The 23,568-nt window shown below is 36.0% G+C and overlaps 1 protein-coding gene across 1 annotated transcript in view; it reads right to left on the bottom strand.

Annotated features, from left to right (window-relative positions):
- Positions 1 to 896: 896 nt before the first annotated feature.
- Positions 897 to 23,568, bottom strand: part of LOC138709007 (cadherin-related tumor suppressor-like) — a 553,993-nt gene continuing 531,321 nt past the window's right edge. Inside the window, exons 13-16 of the mRNA XM_069839450.1 lie at positions 13,105 to 13,421; positions 10,032 to 10,318; positions 8,327 to 8,624; positions 897 to 6,379 (exon numbers count right to left, since the gene is read on the bottom strand). Of these exons, the coding sequence (XP_069695551.1) occupies positions 4,377 to 6,379; positions 8,327 to 8,624; positions 10,032 to 10,318; positions 13,105 to 13,421 (2,905 nt within the window). The 3' untranslated portion in view covers positions 897 to 4,376. The remainder of the gene's footprint in view (positions 6,380 to 8,326; positions 8,625 to 10,031; positions 10,319 to 13,104; positions 13,422 to 23,568) is intronic.

Raw genomic sequence — 23,568 nt, 5'->3', positions numbered from 1 at the left:
TTTTCATATAGATATTTAAAAATAAAGTTTTGAAAGACGTACAATGTCTATTTTTAGTACTGAATACGGTAATGAACATTCATCAGTTCATAATTTATTGTAATGCATAATAGCATAAAAAATACTAAATGTTTTCGTAACCTTATGACAATTTTAAATAGCGGCCACGTGAAGTGAAGAGCAGTGTAGCCAATGTCGCAACTATGAAGATGAAGTAGCACTCGATGATTTGAATCTCTTTAATATATTTCTAATGTCTTCTTGGTATACTTTCTATCACTTAAATGAAACTTTTACGTGCTGTAGGAACAGAAAATTTCACACTTTCCTATTTAGACTCGTACAACATCCCTTTGAACGGGCGAGTTCAAGTGGTAAATTTAAAGATATCATCTCTCCCAATTGTTTGCACGGCCCAAGTGACAGCTTACTGATCTCCAGGTACATAACAGGGTTTTCTATCTTTGTTTTTACACGTGAACAATGTAAAGAGTAAACAATATGTGGCATGTGCGATTCATGAAAACCACTTACATCTTTGTTTGACTCTTCCCTTTTTCATGAATGACTTTATTTTTTGCCTGGCCAAAAGTGCAGTTGTTTTAGTATTGCCGGTTATTTGGGTGCCGGATATGAGGGATTTTACTGTACAAGTATAATTTTTATTGATCAATGGTAAGCAGTAAAAAGAGAAGGAGAGTGTGCTATCCTTCTTTTAGAAAATAATACATCACATACAGACAAGTTCTTTGCTGCTTTAATTATACCCAGTAATATTAACTTTGGAGTCTTATTTGTTGAGTAAAACATGAACATCTTTATTACAAACCTAACATTGAAGAAGCAATGCTAGCAGTGTTCGAGGGAATAATATAATAACAAAACATGTTTCTTGATAATTTTATTATTACAAAGTCCGTATTTCTAACACATATATGTACAAATGGAATATAAATTTGGCACTACCGCTTATGGCTAAAACAATATTGAAACCTTATTTTTCCATTTTCACATTATATGCACATTCTGTAAAAAAAATCATGCACACAAACAGTACATACAAAACAATGTCAGTATAAAAAAATCATACAAATTATATTTACAGGAGGTTGGTTTCATTGCCAGCACATTCTTCTGAACAAGACAGTGTCACTAAAATATGGCAACAAACACTTTGTTAATTTGTACCAAAGCTATGTGGCAAATAATTGAGCATATAATCTTAAACTCTTTCAATAGAAGATATTAGGGAATGTACTGTACTTAATGATACTTTGTGATGTAGTTGACTTTAAGTAGCATAGCTGTAATGAAAAGAAAATTATGAAACACATTATTTTAAAGGAAACAATGCTGATAATTCCAACTCAATTATGACGATTTCTAATGTTGCTACTGATCGGTACTGAACATTTTTTACACCCTAAATAATAACACAAAATAAACAATTGTGGTGAAATTATAAGCTTCTCTTCCTTAAATAGTTTTGGTGTACCATATTTCACATAGTCTTAAAATTATTATTATTGTATATAAACTCAATGTACTGGTACACATTCGAAAGCACTTGGAACAAGGCACTTATTTTTCTTTAACAATTTAATTTACAAAAATATATAGTTGATAGTAAGATAAATCTTTAATCGAAATTTATATAGAATTAACAGTCAATTGATGGCTGCCAATGGGAAGTGTTGAATCTAGTCGAGCTATGCTACCAATAATGTCTGTATACTGATGTGTATTACAGCATAGTTTAATAAAATTTTAAAATCCAAAATGTAGCCTCTATAAAATTGAAGCTCATGTCCAAATATAACAGGGGACTAAACTGTAATTAGATCAACGAGATGGCTAGAAAATGACCTCAATTAATGATTAAATTTTTACGTATTAGCCGATTCTGTTGACTTCTATTAAAGCTCTTTGAATGTGGCAGATGACCACACATTTTACATATTCATATAGTCTTAATTAAAAAGTACTGGAAATATTCCTACAAGGCAGTCTTCATACCATTAGCAGAAAATATTGAAATTAATGAGTGAATAACACCTATTTTCTTAAATAAAGAAGGCCCAAATGTTTAGATGTTGTAAGATATTTTGATACACAGGGTTTGCGGCACTTATCAGAATGGCTCATTTACATTGCGCTAGCTATCTTAAAGAAATGCTTGTTACATAAATCCCTGATCAATAGTTTTTAAGGATGGCAAGTCCTCGGAGGGTTTAAATGAATGCACTGAACTCTATCTTGTAGAGAGTTAAAATTAAAAATTTTTCCTTCTCCATTATCTGTAACAGTCTGGGCAATACTCTTCTCAGATGTGTCTTAAAGTGACTATTGTAACAATTAATTTAAAAAATGTAATCAATTCTATTCCAGTTATATGTCAGTATGAAAATCAATAATATTTTGTGTCCACATAGTTGAACTGACTTCTAAATTTGTTTATTTTATTTTTTTGAAATATGATATTTAAGGAGTTATATAAATGTAAAGAATATATTTCATTTCACGTTCTCAAAAGGAAGTATTTAGATTAAAATCTGTGTATTTCATAATATATGGATATGCAGGTTGTTTTCTCGGATGTCTATGATTTTTCAGATAATCTACATGAGTAAATGAGAGTATTAGAATATGAAATTGCAATTAGACATTAAGATCGACCAGAAAATTTCTTTTTGTGCAAATGTACGTAAGAAATTGGACGAAATACTTTATCGAACATTGATATAATTCTTCTATCTTTGTGAAAGCGAAAGTTGTAAGGTCATTTTGATGAAGATTTAGAATTTTAATATTCCCTTACACAATTTCCTCGCTATTTTTCTCAGTTACATTCTGGGCTGTTTCACCCTATTTAATGTGTTTTATATTCTATGCCAATTATATGCATAGCATCCGATTTATCATAAAATTTTGAGAAAACTTAAACTTACAATCAGATATTAGTCTGTATCTCATTCACAGCCTTAATATTCAAAATACATAGTTTTGAATTCATAGTGTACTGAACTGGATCAAATTAAGTTAAAATCAGTAGTTTCGGCAAACTTATTTGCCACTGTATTTTTCTGGCAGTGACAATACTATTTCATTTTTTTTATACAAAATCAGTACTGTATCCTCAGAAATTTTCTTCAAACAAACAGATTTTTTCTGCATAAAATGTTTAACGTTTAGATCCTTCGATAGCATCTTATATAAAAAATTTATTTTCTGCGTAAAATGTTTAACTTTTAGATCCTTAGATAACATATTACGTAAAAAAAAAAAAAAAAAAAGTGATCATTTGTAAAATTAGGTATACACTTTTTAGCACATTTAACTATAGCAAGTTGCTCTCACAAAATGTTTAAATAACCTAATTTTCCAGATTATTTTGACAACAAAGCAATCTAAGTTTTCACAATATTATCTCTAGAAGATAAAGTTCAGTGTCGTTACAGCCTATTGTTTCTTAGTGATACAAGTTCCATATATTTCATCACTAGTTTCAAAGTTGGTAAGTTGAAGTTAGCAATGTACCATTTAATTTGTGGGTTGAATCACTAATTATCATCCTTCAAATGTCATGTCACTTCTTTGGAAGGGATTTTGGTACACCACATATGAAGGAAATATATGTATAAAGAAAAACAATTCGAATGCTGTCTGACGAATTCACTAATTTTGAAAAAAGGATGTCGTGTCCTTCCTCTTGCATACTGTAAGTCACTTATGAATTAAATGCAAGTATGAGTAACATGAGGTGCACTCCACATCCATCACAACACTTTTACAATACTTTTAAAACTTTAACAACCCTTTTTCAGGCTATTAATAAAGCGTAAATGCTCAAAAACTGTTTTATCACTTCTTGAACTCTTAAAGAGAGCACCTTTACACTCTTCTTTTTATTAGCACTCATTTTCCCGCGATAAACACTTCATTCTAGTCACAAATAACTATAACAATTTCGTTCATTATACAATATTAGTTTTAATTCAGTTTGTATTTCTCAATTCTCGACGCTGTTAAAAGGTAGTAAGGGACTTTGGTGCATAACTAACTGAAGAGCAGGAATGTATTATTACAAGACTGGACATTAGATCTGTTCATGAAAATAATGTACGCACATTGCATGAGGCAAGAGCTCAACTTTCAGAAAACTTGAATCATTAAAAACAGACTCAAGTTATTATTGGCATTTTGTTATAAATGTACTGTACACTTTTCACATTAAATTTATCTTCTAAAATATAGTTACAGATAATGTCTTCTTTTATTAGGCAATAATTTGAAATATTTATATTTACTGAACGAAGTAGAGGAATACTAATACTAGAACAGATCTGATGTCCGTTCACCTACGAATGTGTCTTTTGTCACACGTACTCTTCAGACGGTTTTGGAGCACTACTTGGAAGTCTTAGTGATGCAGCCACACGACTGTTCACTGAGTCTGGCAGCTCTGCAATATCTTTGAACACACCCACAAGACTTTCAAAGTTGGGTCCCCAATTTAAGAGGTAATCCCAACCGAGGGCGGCTCCTGCAGACGGTGAGCCATTGTGGGGCCTGTATATCGGTGCTCCCATGTGCGTGGAGAGATCGTCATCCGATGCGACGAGGGTGCTCAGAGAGCCACGGAAGGAGGAATCAAAACCGTCATAGGATGCAGGTACAGGCGGCAAGGGTGGTTTGTTGCCACTTCCTGTTCCACCCCCACTCTCTGCCCCTCGCCTTTCTTCATCTTCTGCTTCTGCTAAGGGTAATTTTCCAGCTGCACCAAACATGGCTTCTCCACGTTTGGCATTATTTGTGTTCTCTGAGTTTGTGTTGTTATCGTACTCGAACTCAGAGCATGTGAAGGAATCGTTGCCACTCTCGTCCGTTGTGGTTGAGCTGTGGTTGTCCATATGTGGGTCTGCACTGGCGGCCGCGTGGTGCAGGTGGTTCAAGTGGTGCACAACTGGAGGTGGAGGGCCAGTTCCCGACTCCAGTAGTCTGCGACCACGAGGAGCTTCGCTGGAGCTGGACACAGCATCCAGTGTGCTGACGAGGCTGGAGGTCCGTGGCCTGGAGTTGAGGCGCTCTATCTCCTCTGCCGTGAGCCCCACTGCACCTCCAGGGCCCCCATCACCTGCCCCGGCACCCCCGCCAGGGCCAGCCTTGCGGCTTGCTGCCGAACTCTGACCACTCAACTGGCTCATGACGGGGCTGTTGAGGCTGCGCTCGCTGGCGTCCTTGCCCCCCGAGGACGACGTGGTGGCGAGGAGAGCTGACTGCAGTGGCTTCCCACTGATATCCTGCAGCGTGAGGATTCTGGGGGTCTGTTGCGCGGACAGCTCCGAACTGGGACTCAAGCGCGCTAGAGGCGTGCTCTGGAGCAACTTCCCTCCCCCGCTGGAGCTACCTCCAGCCCCAGTACTTGGAGGTGAGTCCACTCTGGATGCTGGAGGGGGTGGCACGACAGACCGCGTTCCAGGTGGGAAGTGATGGGGGGAGTGGCGATGTTGCTGCTGCTGTGCTGACGCCTGGTGCTTGTGGTGGTAACTTGCGACTGGACCACTACCACCGCCGCCTCCACCACTCCCTCCAGCGCTGGGTGGCAAATGAGGTGGCGTCGCTTTGTATTTCCTAACATTCCCCCCTTCACGGTAACCCTTATAGTGGTACACAATGTCAATGTCTGATGGCGCTATGGAGCTCGCATTCTCCAAGTCATAATGTTCTGGCACTTCCAAGTCCACAGCCCCACTGGAAGGTTGCGGCTGCTCGTGAGGATGGTGGGGCTGTCCTTGACTCTGTGACGTAGCACCTGGAGGCGGAAGAGGAGGATGCTGTGGCAAGGACTTGCTCACAACTTCCCGTTCTATTATATCGGGTCTCTGAGGCCTCATCTCTGTAGCGACAATCTCTCTCTCTTTGTATTTCTTTGATATTAACTCTGGAGCTACGAGATGGTGCCCACCTCTCAATACATCACCAGTTTCTGACAGGAAACCAGGTGGTCCCTCGCGGGAATCGCCCCCGCCACTTGACACGCCTACGCCACCTCCAGCTACTAACGTCATACTTCCATTCTGCTTCGCCGCTCCTGGGCTGCCTCCTGGTCCATCCCCTTTTTCTTTCTTCTGTCGTCGCAGTCGGAATACAACGAAACTGATAAGTATGGCGACCAGAAGGATGATAAAGAATACGATGACAAGAGTGAGCCCTATACTGAGTGGATCTGGAGCTGCAGCAGCACTCACGCCCCCCACTGGACCTGAACACCCTGACATCACTTTCCCATACTGAAGCACCTCCGACAGGATGCTGCCAGATCCATTGAATGGTTGAATTTCATTATTTATACTGAAGTTCGCAAAACAGCCTTCAAATCCTGGAAGAAACAAAATGGGTTATTATAATGTGTTCCATGATGACTTCAGAGACTGAAGCTCAAATTCTCTCGTCATTTATCACAAGTTTAAACTTAAAAAACTAAATTAAAAACATAATAATTCCTTATTTTCAATCGAACTTACATCAACCTAAACAATATTAGTTCTCTCCAACTGACGATGATCAATCAGTTTAAAAAATGTTTATTAAAATAAATTACATATGCCATTATTTTAGTTAGTACTGGTATTTTAACTTGAAATAGTGTATCTGTATATTTAAAAGGCACAGGCGCATAAACATAATCGAGAGCAACATACCAGAAGAGGCATATCAACAAAATGTAGCATTATTGAAATATTTTAATGGAACCTATTTATATTTGAAAACAATCGTTTGAGAATTACAATGGACATGAGGAAGGATCAAAGAATGTACCTTGTTATGTAGATAAGAATAGGAAAACTTATTCTATATTCAAATGGCTCTAACATAAACTTGAAATTTTGTTGATACGTCCTTCTGGCATGATGCCCTCGATATGATGATGATCATGATGATGATGATGATAAGAAGAAGAAGAAGCAGAAGAAGAAGAAGAACAACAACAACAACAATAACAACAATATTAAGAGAAACATAAATAAACGTGTAAAGCATTACCATAAAAAGTAGGCCTATCCAATGGTTTATTAACTGTATCCAGTCTCCCTGCTGTTTCATTTCCCACTTTCTCGAAGGAAAAAGTAAAAAATCATCACTGTATACAACAGATGGTGCCTAGGAAATGACTAATATAAATCTTGAATTTCGTTATGCAAATAAACGCGTAAAAAGCAACAGAATGTATAGAATTAAAATTAATTTACTAAGAGCTGGCTACAAATAAGAAAGACAATTTATAAATTCATAATACTTCGAAATTTTATCACTAAGGAGGCATTGAGAATAATATTTTTAGCTTTAGTACAATCATTAATATAATACGGTATAATAAACTGGGATGGAGTAGCATCATCTGTACTTAATTCATTAATTTTATTACACAGAAGATTAATAAAAATTTGTCTAACCAAAAATATGGATTACCCAACGAATTTAATTTATACAGATTTTAAAGTATAAACTATTGAAGAAATTTATAAATATAGTTTACTAACTTACTACCACAGAAATCAAATAAAACATAAATCTAATCGACATGAATATCATACTCAAAGACAAAAGTCTACTCTCCCATTAATTGAGCCTAAATGTCAATACAAGTGCAGCTCTTAAACATGGTGCTAGTTTCGGCCCAAGACTTTGTAATAAAATTACAAACCATTTTCCAAATTTGAAATATTTTAAAATTGAAGCTTTTAAAAAAGAAATTTATAAAATTATTCATGATATATAATATTAACAAATGTGTGTATTTTTTTTACCTTTTATTTCTGTCGTCTATATTCATGTTTTTATTGAATATCACTGGCTTCTGTCTGATTGTCAATTTATATTAAATGTGTCTTTCTCTCTCTCTCTCTTTGCTCTTGTGTGTTATTTATTGGTTTGAATTAAGTTACTTGCTGTATTTAGTAAACTGTCTTTGTAAATTTTATGTTATATTATTGGCGAAGACCACACCGTACACGAGCCAGGCTCTTACGGTAGTGGCTAGAAACATTTTTGTTCTATAATTTTAATTTGTACTCACTAGCTAGCTAGCTAGTCAAATAAATAAAATAATATTAATTTCTTTGGCATTCCAAAATATAGGATATTTACACATTGAGAATTGTTTCTACATTTCTATATGCAATATAAAGCACTCCTTTTTTGAAGAGGAGCTCATTTTTCAGCCTAAGAGTGTACCGGTACTTCCAAATGTTAAAATATTTCTTACTTAAGAAAAGTGGTTAGTATCAATTATATTTATCTCAACTGTCCTGTTTCTTATACTCACCAACTGGCGCTGAATCCTGGGCTGTGAACATTTCTCTCTTTGCACCTCCCAAGTACACAGCAGTGAGATAAGGATCCAAGAAGTCATGCACACCAGCGAGATCTAGTTCATCTCCAACTCTAACTCCATCGAGCAGAAGTCTCAGCCCACGATTGTGTGATGTAAGGGTTACATTATGCCAGTTTCCATCAGCTAGTCCACCACTGTTACTGTTGCCACCAGGTGCTGTTACTGTCATATTGACTGGCGTTCGTGCTGCTCCCAATCGTGATACGTACATCAACTGCCCACTACGAAGCTGGAGAGGAATTTATATTTATTAATTTTGTATTTGAATGCAACAACCAAAGATTTCATTATTAACCAACATACTATCTGTCCAGTCAAGAAGAAGAAGACAATAATATATACACAAACATGCTTCATTAAGTAGAAACACTATCACGTTAATTAATTTGATTTTAAAATTGGATAAATTAAAGAAATGAGGGTTCTTGAGAAAAAAAAATTGTCATTGTCCAATGGAAAGCACTGACACCTCAGCAGAAGGCCAAAACTTTGGGTTGGGGCACAGAGGCAACTCGCCATATAATTGAAATTCGTATCATAGACAATTCGCCACACATTAAAATTCAAAGCAATACTCAAATTCGCAACAATTTATAATATATTTCTATGGTAACACAAGACAAGTCCAGAAGCTGTAAACTAATTAGGAACTATGGCGGAAGAAATTCGCTTCACAAAATCAGAAAGAGGCTCTGACAAATTAATATATCTTGGCTACATGTACACGAGACTTAGAGAAAATAAGAATGGAGTTGTTTGGCACTGTGACATGCGTGGCGGATGTAATGCAACAGTCACATTATCAGAAGATGGAAGCAGTGTCGTCAAAGAACCGTCTGAACACAAGAATCATTCTGCAGACTGGGGAAGGATTAAGGCAAAGGAATGTGTAGAGAACATGAAGACAAGGGTGGGGACTTCCCGAAAACCAACGTCTGTCATTATTCAAAATGAGTTACAGCATATTGCAAGCGAAGCCAATGTGAATCTACCGAAGAAACCATCTATTAAAAAAACTGTGCGCTGTGCCAGGAAGCTACCACCTGAACCAAGGAATATTGACGAACTGAACGTTATAGCCGACAGATACACTAAGATCATACAACGAGAAAGGTGGTTGTTGTATTTTGAACCGGAGGACAACGTGAAAGTTATCATATTTGCCACTAATTCACATTTGAATATATTGTTACGGTCCCATTTTTGGATAATGGATGGTGTGACAAATTGTCTATCTGTGGCGAATTGTCCCTATTACCAATTTTCTGTGGCCAATTGTCCCAGTTACCAATTTTCTGTGGCCAATTGTCCGGAACTGCAAAACTTTCAGTATATGAAATTGTAGCACCTTAAGAAGAAGAAAGAAGAAAATCCCATTATAAAACTAAATTTGGAAAACCAATCTTTAACAGATTTCTAGTTGTTGTTGTTTAGCCAACTGGCTGAAGACAGTCTGGACCCCACAAGTGACACCATCAAGGCATCACTCCTGAAGTTCTAGGGCAAGAACTTTCATGCTTTAGTGATCAATATGAAGTTAAAATTACCACACTCTGTACTCATGTAATAAAAAATCATAATCTAAAGTACTTTGCACATGGACTCTGTATTAAAAGCGAATGGACAACTTGCTAACCTCCAAGGATGTGAAATCATTGTTAGTGGCCGTGTACACAAGCAGTCCATCTCCTTGTACTGTCCTGAAGACAATGCTAAGACTCTTGGCAGGAGGAGTACTGCGTGAGGGTTCCTTATTAGTCTTTCCTGTTACCATTTCATCCCTCCACAATGTTGAACCTTCATACATAGATTCCAGAAGCTGCATTCGCCGATGCTTATCTGATACCCGATACTCGAGGAATGCTCCTTCATCAAGACTTATTGGCTGCAGAGATTCGTGACAATCTGGAGCTACAAGACGTCCTGAAAAAAAAAAAAAAGAATGCATTAGAAATATATTTTTTTTTTACCAGGAAAAAAAAAACTAGGTTGCTGGGACCAGTATTAGAATACAGAAATCCTGTTGTTCCATCTCTTTTTGGTACCTCAATATCCCCTTTGTTCATACATGCTTGTAAATTTCGGAATGCAGTTATTTGAAAATGCGACTGTAGTCATATTGTATTAACTGTAAAGTTCACAAGAACTAGACAATTAGCATGATAAATAGGATGTTTATGAACGTGGAACATTTTTAAGAATTTGAAAATGAAAATGATTTTGATAAAGTACCGGTAATGTGGTTTCTTCTACAAATCTGGCTTTTCCCTTGAAAATATTCAAGTCAGTTCTACAGGGAGCTATACCTGAAAAAGCCAGATTTGTATAATATGCGTTACTGTTTCGATAACAAAAAACTACAAATTTAAGTCATACTGTAAGTGTGCACTCAATGCTGGGCTCTGACATTCGTTAGCCCACTTGAGGTATGTGGGGTATAAGGGGAAAATCGAGCCGGAGTCTAGTATAGTTCCTAGGTAGCTCAGTCGGTAGAACATTGGTGCACTGAGCCAAAAGTCCCAGGTGCAATATTCAGCCCTGGAACAATTTTTCCCTTGAAATTATTTAATGCCGTTTCTGTACCTTATGGCTGCAAAAGAGGCCAATGATTAAGAAAATGTTTCAGAATTCAGGTGTAACAGTAGTTTATGCTGAAGATTGCAGGATGTAGAGACACATATAGATAAGAGACATGAATTGCAGATTTTTAATTTAACAAATATTCAGTAATATAGAAGTGAGTGGGATAAACAATTTAGAACATCAGCCAGATCAAAATATAGCTAATGAAGCATTTAAATATCGGTATTAATCATTGGGATTCAGATCAATTGATGTCCCCAGACAAGATGGATAGGGCAAGAACATATCTTCTGAAGATTGATATATTATCCTTAAAAATTATTATTATTCAGTGGTATAGCAGGAATTTAAAATGAGAAGGAGTGGGGGAAGTTTCGGGAACATCACTTGGAAATTTGACCATAACCTACATGCAACACATTTAAAAGACAATAATTATTAATGTTTAATATTGATGCTATGAAATTTAAAATCAATTTAGACCCATCGAAAGTTGTTATAACCTCCTGAGTCCCGAGAATATAGAGTCGACAGCAATTCGGAAGGCAGTAGTCTGCTTAGACTGCTAGCATTTGCGTCGAGAGAGACAGCTAGAGAGGGCAAGGCAGCGTACAACATTGCCACATCGAGCACGTGCAATACAAATAGTGCAGGAGAGAATTTAAATTATCAAAAGAAAATAATGCCCTTAGCCATTGACTACTGTAAGTTTGACACCAAACAAACCCTGTTTCCTTCACTAACAATATTCTTTGCACGGTTCTCAATCCCACACCACATGCTTCTGGAGTCATTTCTTGCACGTTGGCAACGTTACAGCCAGCATCAAAATGGCCGGCAGCATTCTGCTCGTCAACGTTTTTAAAATAATTATACACCTTAAACAATATTTTCCGCACCTGCCTGTACAATACTGTCTTTTTACAGTCTCTTCTTCCATTTATTTATCTTACACACATAGTAAATGTTAGTTTTACTTATTCAATGTATTGAAACACTCACACGTGAACAAACTAACTCGGGAAGTACTTGTTACAGATTGATTCTGATTGGTTCTACTGTACAAGCTTGTGACGTCACATGCCAGAAATGCTACAGTGCATATAGCAGCCGACCGCCTTCCGAACTGCCGTCTAGTCTAGTATACTACACTTTATACATGATTATGATTTAAGATGTATGTGGAGAGACCTGAAGTATAGTACATACCTGCATTTGTGCCTTAACTGTAACCTGCACAATTTTTTCAGCATTTTCCTCATGTCAGGGACTTTCTTTTGAAGTGTAGAATTATACTGAACTTTATAAATGACTTCTCTCTCTCTCTCTCTCTTGTACGGAGGAGGGACCCAAAGGCTTGCACAATGCACTACAGCCTGAGGCTTATAATAATTTTATTCTAGTTACTGTGTTGAGAATGGTAGCTTCATAATTTCTTTGAAAAAAATCACTCGATTTAAGACAAATGTCAGCAGAAATATAGGCCTAAAAGATTAGAAACAATCGAACAAAACTTTTCTTTCAATGTCGCATTGGTGAATTGTTTCTTCATGCATTAAACCTAATTTAAATTTAAAAATACTTCTTAAAAATGGCGGGGGGGAGGGGCTTCAACATGATAAGCCCACATTATTATTATTATTATTATTATTATTATTATTATTATTATTATTATTATATCCTTTTTAGAATGAAGTAAATTAATTCTTATGGTTATGGTACCAGTACCTACAGTACCAATAATGAATGATAATAAGAAGTGAAATGCATATCACTGTTATTGTAGAAACAACTCAAACTGATTGTATCAAATATGTTCCTCAAAATGATATCTATTCTGAAAGAAGAACACATCCTTCAATAATTATTAATACTTTTGAATATAACCCAAAATGTTGCACTTAATTACTATTAACTACTATCCTATGTTGCTGTCCTTCTAGAGAAACTTGATTTCATTTATTGTAAAGACATGCTATTAAAGACACTTGAGAATATTATTCTGATAACTGTTCATTAATATGCTCCTTCAACTTCGTCGTCGTCATAGTCATCATCACCATCAGCAATGCCATCACCACTATCTTAAATTCCAACCTCATTTTACTCTGCTGCTTGCATCTTACCTGATTCAATACTGGGACAAACACACGCAACAGTCTTCCAGCGATCGAGGCAAGAACCCATTGGTCCACAAGGTGCCACTTCCAACACTGTGTTCTCAGGCGCAGCACAAGGACTACGACCAGAAGACCTGCCACAAGTTGGGTCAACTTCCCGAGATCGAAGGGGATTGCTGAGATTCAGTGCTCTCCCATTCACCGAAACACTGTGCACACAGCCCACCATGTCATCAGAATGAACTTGTCCAGGACGCTCGAGGATTGCATCTGCTGAGGCAAGACCTCCAATCCACATTGGCTGATTGTTGAAATTAAGTGTTCTGAAAATATACATAATTAAATAAACAAACAAACAAACAAACAAACAAACAAATAATTAATTAAATAAATAAGTAAATAATTAAGTAAGTAAAGAAATAAATGAGTAAATAAATGAATGAATAAAAAATAAATAAATAAATGAATAAATAAATAAGTAAATGAATGAATAAATGAATAAATAAATAAATAAATAAATAAATAAATAAATAAATAAATAAATAAATAAGTGAATAAATAAATAAATAAATCAATGAATAAATAAAAAATAAATAAATAAGTAAAAAATAAATAAATAAAATAAATAAATAAACAAATTAATTAAATACATAAATTAAATTAATTAATTAATTAAAATAAATGAATAAATAAATGAATGAATAAATAAATAAATCAATGAATAAATAAATAAATAAATAAGTAAAAAAATAAATAAAATAAATAAATAATAAATAAATTTCGATGAATGAGATCTTTCTCATTTAATTGTACCTGCTTCAGCATGGGAAGAAAGTTCACAAGAAGAAAACTTCCACGAAGAAAGGAGAGAGGAGTCCGATCTTTAATGAAGCCATGATCTTCAGTGTGCTGGCCCACACATTACAGAAGTCAACACAAACCACGCAACGAAGATTCAATTAAGTATTGGAGGTACAATAGTTCTATTCGGACACAAATATTGAATTGCATAACCCACAAATACCTAACCAAAACGGAACATCAGGATCCTCACAGAGCACTGGGTCAGTACTGAATAGTGTTGTCCTTGACGGAGGAAGTCGCTTAACCTAATATGAGCGTGTGAATCTAGTAAATAGATTTGAGAATTATGAAGATTTCATTGTTTACATTACGTTTTTATTGTGATTAATAATATTTCAGATGTGTAAGAAAACAATGATTAAATTGGCAACATTAAAAAAATATATACATAAAAAAAATAAATGAATAAATTAAATAAATAAACAAATTAATTAAATAAATAAAATAAAATAAATAAATAAATAGCAAGGTTATTGTAAGTCTCAGGATTATATTGTACTGTGTCTTATTTAGATCAATGGAAAAATAATAAGTCTTAACTAGGAAGCTGAGAAAGAGATAAGATATTATGGAGCCAACTTCTTGTACCAAGTTTTGAATAAACTCATTAGCATTGCTATAATACTAGTTAAGAAACTCCTAGTATTCAGGAAACAGAGAAAACTTAAATAATACTCATTGTGGAAATTTTTTATCTTAAGTGTAACTTGAGGAAAAGAACTGGCCACCCTACCCCATTATCTCCTGGCTTAATTGCTTCGTGACACCTTAACTGATTTCAGAAGTTAAACTTCTTTGTATTACATTAGATTCAAAGCTTACTTGAGCGGATCACATTGTGATTGTGTGCAGAAGGTTGTCTCGTGTACTTTATCTTTTGCGTAAATTAAAACCTCTTTTATCTAGTAGATATTTGAAACAAGCCTAATATGCGTTTTTCCATAGTGTATTTCATTATGGTATTCATTTGTGGGGTAATGGTGCTAATGTTAATAGTGTTCTAATCTTGTAGAAAAAAGCATTACGTAGTATTACTAATTCATCTTTTAATGCTTATTGTCGACCTTTATTTCGTAATGCTAATATTCTTACTGTAATTAATCAATATATTTATGACTGTTTAGTCTATACCAAGATTAATTTAAATAGCCATGCTTCTCAATCCCAGCTTCACAAATATTGTACTAGAAATAATCATTATATTGTAACACCTACGGTCAGGTTGACAAAGACCAAGAAATGGTTCAATGTTATTTCTTTAGATATATTTAACAGATTGCCTCTCAGTTGGCCTATTTAGATTTAAAGTTGTTTTAAAAATAGCTTTTAGATAATCCTATTTATCATATTAATGAATTTTTTGACAGCCATATGAACTTGGAATTTTAATCTGATTGTTTTTATTGACTATTGTATATAATTACGCTATTGTAATTCTGACAAACATAATTGATTGATTGATTACTGACGTCACTTATGAGGTTCAAACCTGTCTTAGGACAGTTGACTAAACAAACAAGTGTGACTTATACAGTATGGTCCTATCATGAAACAGGTTTTTAATCACTCCATAAGGTTACTTTAAATATTTAGTCCACGACATAAAATGTCTTATGTATGTTTTAAAATAAAATTAACTACTATGTTTAGTGCTTTCTGTTTCATTACATTTTAATCCAGAACTCAAAACTACTAGAGCATTCGATAAGAAATGCCAACAATGCTGTAAATCAATGCTTCTAGCAGTGACCATTGAAATCTTGTAGTACCATACTGAATACAGCAGCAATTACTTCATAAATATGCAGTACTGAAAGTCTCGAAGTAACCATATTTTGTAAATACAGTGACTGTTTTTGATTTATAACACATAATACAGCTCTAACAAATGTTCAGTAGGTGCTCCATAAAAAGTGAAGTTGCAAGAAGAAAAAAAATGCAACTTGGTGCTTTAGGATATTAAAAGAAGCTTATGGGAAAGAAGTTCTACCACAATGAACTATTACAAGATGGGTGGAAGCGAGGCAATACTTTCAATCAAGAGCTGACAACCAAAGAGCTTTAGATCAATCAGTGAGAGCAACATCCAGAAATGCTGCTGCAGATGGAGTCCGCCATCTCCCAAGGATTTGCAACATATTGTTGACAAGGCAGGGGACTATATTTGAATTATATAATGTCAAAAGTAACCTAAATAAATTTGGTGTGAAACAGTAACTATGTTTCCATTATTTTTCGAATGTCCTGTTCTGATACGTGAAATCTGACTGCAGAATATGAAAAAAAAGGGTCATTAAAATTTATGCAATTTTCTCGTCAATATGTGTATATCTATACACACATATAATCGAAGTTTCAATACAGGTGAGATCGGAAGATAGAGTTGACCAAGGTACAGGTCCACCTCTGCCAATCCATCGACCTTGTACTGTTGCTTTCAGAAAGTTCCTGATATTGAAGGCAAAGTGTGCATATCTGAATCGTTATAAACAAACTATTTCAATATCATGTATAATTTATAAATAATCATATAACAGGGAAATACCAAACAAAGATAATTATATACGTAGAGCTGTAAGTGATTCAGAGTGAAAGACAAACATAAAGTCTGTATGAAATAAAAATGGGCGAACAAATACAGGTATTTATTATGAAAGTAAGCATGGAATGAATACTGAGAGATAGAAAAAAAGTGTTAAATTACCATAATGATTGAGCAATTCAGTTTATATAGAATACTAGAGGAATATTTAGAGAAAGAGTAGATAAAGAGAAAACAGAAGGAGAGAACTCAAAGAAGAAGAAGAAGATGGAGAAGGACAGGAAGAATAATTTGCAACAAAATAATTCTAACAAATACTGTTTCAAAGAATATAATCAGGTCAATCGGAAGGAAAATTTTGATATATGAAGCAACAAGAAAATCTGTGAAGTCTAGGTAAATGTGAAACATACGCATAACACATGATGTTTGAAATCTAAATCTAGTTTGCACATCTGAGTGCATGGAGACCTTATTGGCCACCAGTGGACTTAAATATTCATGTCTTCATAGCCTTAAAATTCTGCTTGTTAAAATTTGTAGAACCAGTTAAGGTTACATGAGCAAGATTCGAGTTTCTAACGCCGTTATTCAATACACTCAATCATCTGTTGTAATATTGCACTGAGAAGGCCTCTAAACTCTTGACTGAGATCATCATCAACATAGCCGCTTGTTATGGAAGGACCATGCTTGTTAGGAGAAAGGTTCCTTGACCTCATACGAATCTTCTCATTATACACAAGACATTTCACTGAGGGTCAACACATTTATCCCCAAACGTGTTGTTGCGCATTTCTCTTCCTTTTTATGGGACCACTGTTTCAGCCTATCAAGATCACTGACAGGTGTAGATTGCACCACCATATGTTTCCACAGCACTATGATAATTCTTAAAACACACACTAGACGTTTTGAAAATTAGCATTGGAAAAAGTCCACACAACTCAATCATTAGACAAGAAAATGCCACTTTGTGAAACCATTAGACATCAATACTTGAAATTTTACACTTATAAATATTTCTTTTAGTGTGAATGTCCAAGTTCCACAACCATTCAGAACAACCGGTAATATAACTGTTTTATAAATTCCAACTTTCAGATTTTTTGACAACAGACTAGATGACAAAAGTTTCTCAACCGAATAATAACAGGCATTTCCCATATTTATTCTGCGTTTAATCTCCTCCTGAGTTTCATTTATATTTGTTACTGTTGCTCCAAGATATTTAAATTTTTCCATCTCTTTGAAGGATAAATCTCCAATTTTTATGTTTCCATTTCCTACAACATTCTGGCCATGAGACACAATCATATAATTTGTCTTTTCGGGATTTACTTCCAAACTTATTGCTTTACTTGCTTCAAATAAAATTTCCGCGTTTTCCCTAATCATTTGTGGATTTTCTCCTGACATTCACGTCATCTGCATAGACAAGAAGCTGATGCAATCCATTCAATTCCAAACCCTGTCTGTTATCCTGAACTTTCCTAATGGCATATTCTAGAGCAAAGTTAAAAAATAAAGGTGATAGTGCATCTCTTTGCTTTATCCCACAGTGAATTGGAAAAGCAACTTTGAGAGAAGAACAGAGATTAAGAGTGTTTGAGAATAAGGTTCTTAGGAAAATATTTGGGGCAAAGAGGGATGAAGTTACAGGAGAGTGGAGAAAGTTACACAATGCAGAACTGCACGTATTACATTCTTCACCTGACATAATTAGGAACATTAAATCCAGACATTTGAGGTGGACAGGGCATGTAGCATATATGGGCGAATCCAGAAATGTAGATTGTTAGTTGGGAGACCGGAGGGAAAAAGACCTTTGGGGAGATTGAGACGTAGATGGGAGGATAATATTAAAATGGATTTGAGGAAGGTGGGATATGATGATAGAGACTGGATTAATCTTGCAAAAGATAGGGACCGATGGTGGGCTTATGTGAGAGCGGAAATGAACCTTCGGGTTCTTTAAAAAGCCATTTGTAAGCAAGTATTGTAAGTATAAATGTCAGGGATGGTTCCTTAAGCTTGTAGCAAGTTTGTGCTACAATAAAAAATTTTCGAAGTCATAAACGTTTAAAATAAGCGTTGAAGTAATTTAGTTTCTGTCTACTATAGGGTGTCCCATAAGACTGGAAACAAAGGAAAAAATATAGTATTTTTTTCTTTTTGTTGTATGTTGACATTTAAATGATGCATCTGAGCAAAGAGGAACGTATCAAAATCATTTTTGTGAATGATGGGAGAAGTCTGAGAAAAGTGGCTGATGAATTCAACAGATTACATCCCAAACGTGCACCCATTTCATTCTCATGTGTTTACAAGTTGGTGGAAAAATTTAAGCAAACAGGTTTTGTCGAAGTTAAGCTGCGTAGTGGTCCCACACAGAAGTCCGCCGACAAAGAAACAACAATCAACATCAATCGCTGTTCTTGGTCGATTTGTATTAAGCCCCAATAAATCTCCCCATTACAGCTTGGCAGTTAGGACCTGGCTTGATGAGCAATTTACTGGCCATTGGTAGGATGTCGGTCACTTGAAGTCATTGGTGTATGCTGAGAAGATTCGATCCCGTGCTCATCTGCAGGCGCGCATCATTAAAGTGTGTTCACAAATCACACCAGATATCATTCAACTGGTTCTCCAGGATTGGGTGACCCGGCTATGTAAGTGCACATTGCAGAATGGGGAACATATCGAGCACATTCCGTAAAAGCTCATTTCCCTAAGTTTCCAGACTTATGGGACACTCTGTAGATCATAGGAACATGATTATTATGGTTCGGAGAATCGCGCGAATATTTTGCAGGAGCCTCATTGTTGTCTCGTCGGAGTAAACAAACGTATAAGCCATTCGGTATCTTGTTGAAACCTACCTACGCGTAAGTGGAAGGAAAAAGTGGACTGAGAAGCTTCCCTCCCTCAGTATGCTTCGACTTGCAGCTAGCTAGCTCACTTACCGTCACCATAAAGTTCTTATTATAAGCTACGGCGCTATAATGCATTTGGTTTCACGAGATAATGAATCAGCTATACCTACTTCTTATGGGATCAGGGTGGATTTTATGACCAGACAGCAGATTTTCGGTCCTGATACTGAACGTTGGGCGTACGCCAGTTGCAGGAAGGTCACTGAACTCATTGTTGCTCTTCCGCCGTACGCCAAGGGATATGACGCCTTGTCGCTGTTTAGGGACTGAAAATCCGCTGTCTGCTTATGACCCTTCCCAGAACGAAGAAATGGGCGGGACTTTTTCTAGCACAGCTCAAGAGTTGTTGATAAACTAAATTGTAAGTTATCAAAATTAAGAACAGGGGCAATAGCTACAGCCAGTGCCATCATTTAGATGGCAGGACTGTGACCCATTTTCAAGTTGCATATCACTTCGGCAGGCCATGTTATGCATAATGTCTATCTGTTAAGAGTTATGTCGTGTACTAGGGTGAGTGTATGTGTACGTGTGGTGTGGGAATGGGCGAGGATGATGATGGTGGGCAAGGAAAAGGGGAAGCGCGGTGTCGACACGTAGCCTGCGCACAGGATTCTCTCGTGTATCGTAAATGAAACCCGGAACTCACGGATTTATTTCCCTTGTGAAGAAATTCATGCTACAGGTTTTTATTACCGTTAGAACGTCCACTATCTTCGAGGGATTTGAATCCGCGAAACTTCGGCCTTAATTATTAATGTATACATGTTCTTATTACAGGGAGACTGTAGGCTAATCTATGTTTAGTCAGATCCAATAGCTTTAAATCAGAAACTGAAATCAATTCTCTGTAAGAAATTTGTCCGCCTGCGATTGGGCAGACCGAGGAACACGGATAACAAAATTGAGCATGGAATTGCTCCTGTCAAACCTTTGTACGGGAACTGAGAAAATACGAGCAATAATCGGCGGTTGGTGAAGACGCTGTCTGCAGGAATTATCTCTGCCTGTTGTATTGTTGGACCTCGTCATAAAACAAAACGGGAGAAAAATAAAAGGAAAACGAAAGAGACGCGAGAACAAAAGCCTGACCCATCATGAACTCTGCACGATATTTATGTCCCAAAATCAATATTCAAACTTCAAATGCCGTAATTAAATTTCATTTTTAAGGACATCAGTGAACTTTACTTAAAAGTAAACAAAATTCAGGTACGAAATCAATATTCAAACTTCAAAACCATAACTGAACAGGCCTATAATTTTAAAAGACATCGGGAAATCTAATTTAAAAGTTTTCAGTTTGTAGTACCACAGTCTAGTATGTACAGTCACGAAGCTTAAGTTGTGAGGGTGCTAGGAACAAACGATTGTGCCGGTACTATTTTGCATTGTCTGTAATGAGGCGATATTAGCGATTCTAGTGGTTAGCAACTATCTATGGATGCATATTTACTACGTATTGAGCTTCGTAACTGTATATACTAGACTGCGGTAGTACCAACATTGAAGTATACGATGAAAATTAAATTATAACAATACAAATGAATTTTATTAAAAAACACACACACACACACAAGCGAAGTTTAGTTAAAATGTTTCAGGTGGTAACGCCAATATTCAAATCATAAATTTTTTCACTTTTGCCCAAATTTCCAAGCTAATGTTCCTCTATTCTAATTCCGAGCTTAGAATATGTTTTCATGTAAACAAAAGTACGTGTATGAGTCAAGGCTTCTATACAATCCTGTAAAAGTAACCAGTCGATAGCCGGGGCTAGATTAGCACGCTCGTAGCGCGTGCTAGCGAAATGTCTATGAATAGCACCCAGTGTTGAATGTTACGATAAGTTACATGTGGTGGTAAATATTACATAATGAATTAGTTTTTTTCGGGGATCTCCCGTTTCCCACAACTTTGCAATTTCACTCTATACTAACATTCCCCTTATTTATACTAATTAATGTCACAAAAAATCAACGGATGGCGACAGTTTATGGACCTGGTCGACCACACATATTGTTTTCTACGTGCAACGCTCATAACAATCAATCAATGCCTGCTGGGGACGCCTTGAGCGAGATCCGCTTGCTCAATCTGGATTTCGTTTTTAGATATGGTGACCTCGTTACGGAACCTTTTGAGACTATATCTATGGCTGCAAATAAACCTATGAGGTTCTCTCACCAACGGATTTTAGAAAGCACAATGAGTGGTATGATCGTATTAATGAAAGACCTCTTTCCACCTCTTCCGTAAGTAATAAAGGCTTATGTTTGGTTTGTAATGTATTCGTAATTTAAATATGAAAGACTTAATGTATAACATAGCATGTGATATGTCTCATGCCTACCATTATCATGTATGTAAGTGATCGTTATATACATCCATTTAAGTTTTTTTTTTTTTTGTTATGGCTTTTAAGAAACCTGGAGGTTCATTGCCGCCCTCACATAAGCCCGCCATCGGTCCCTATTCTGAGCAAGATTAATCCAAGTCTATCATCATATCCCACCTCTCTGAAATCCATTTTTATATTATCTACGTTTCGGCCTCACCAAAAGTCTTTTTCCCTCCGGCCTCCCAACAAACGCTCTATATGAATGGTGAATTTGCAAAACGACTTAAGTCCACATTTTGGGGGTTTTGAGTTGAGAGCATGATTATGTTACTGTGTGCAAGGGGCTTAGGAAAATATTTGGATCTAAGCGGGATGAAGTTACAGGAGAATGGAGAAAGTTAAACAATGCAGAACTGCACACATTGTATTCTTCACCTGACATAATTAGGAACATTAAATCCAGACGTTTGAGATGGGCAGGGCATGTAGCACGTATGGGCGAATCCAGAAATGCATATAGAGTGTTAGTTGGGAGACCGGAGGGTAAAAGACCTTTAGGGAGGCCGAGACGTAGATGGGAGGATAATATTACAATGGATTTGAGGGAGGTGGAATATGATGATAGAGACTGGATTAATCTTGCACAGGACAGGGACCGATGATGGGCTTATGTGAGGGCGGCAATGAACCTTCGGGTTCCTTAAAAGCCATTTGTAAGTAAGTGCAAGGGGCATCGTTTAATAGCAGAATGGCTTTAATCCACTACTTTTGTATAGTTTTTATTTGCAGCAGAATATTTGGTTAAGGGATAAAATGACTTTAGTCCTGGACTTAAGTTGTTTTTCCTGTCAAATGCTGAAGAAACTTACATAATATGTAATTTTAATCATACAATCAGCTGACAAATTGTTTTTTGTCTGTTGTCATTGATAATTCTTTCCGAACTTATCTCACATTCACCATTCATTCCAGTGCATTCTTCAGTAGGCAGTACTATTCAGCCAGTGCACACAACCAATTCCCTTTCTACTTCTTGATCATTTTCAGCATCATTCTTTCTCCACACTTTCCAACACAGTGGTTTATCCTCGATCAATGAAACCAAAATTCAAGATATTCGTAAAATGCTTAAGTACATTCGTGATAAAGAAGACGTGCATACATTTTACGAAAACATTACAGCATGGGAGACGACAAAGAATTGAAAGATGAAACTAAGCTGTATCTCGTTATAACACTCCTAAGAGTTGTCTGTGCTCTTGTGATTAACAAATTGTTCAAGATAATGTTGTTCAACAATTGCAATAAGGTTAATTTATGATTTTTGTATAAATACATTTAGTTAAACATGTTTATGTGTCAGTAACTTAATAATTATGATGCAGGATTGAAGTGAATTTGCAGAACAACTTAAGTCCTGAAGATAATTAAATTTTTTACGATCTGAAGAAGAATACAAAAGTATGAATTTTTATAATAAAACTATTTCTCTTACATATAACAATATATGATTGAGCGAGGCTAAAAACAGTTTTCTTTAATTTTCTCAAAACTACTTTTAGGGACTTAAGTCCTTTTGCAAATTCACCATTCATATGTATTTCTGTATTCGCCCATACGTGCTACATGCCCTGCCCATCTCAAACGTCTGGATTTAATGTTTCTAATTATGTCAGATGAAGAATACAATGCGTGCAGTTCTGCGTTTTGGGATTTCGTAACAAGCTAGTTTTTTACGGTGATGGGTTGTTAGCCCTTCGCTCAACCTTCAAGCTGGAGGACCACCC

This window comes from Periplaneta americana, chromosome 11, assembly GCF_040183065.1.
Source record: "Periplaneta americana isolate PAMFEO1 chromosome 11, P.americana_PAMFEO1_priV1, whole genome shotgun sequence".
In the NCBI taxonomy this organism is placed as follows: Eukaryota; Metazoa; Arthropoda; class Insecta; order Blattodea; family Blattidae; genus Periplaneta; species Periplaneta americana.
Note: the sequence above shows the minus strand (reverse complement) of the source record. Positions and strands in the feature narration are given on the sequence as shown.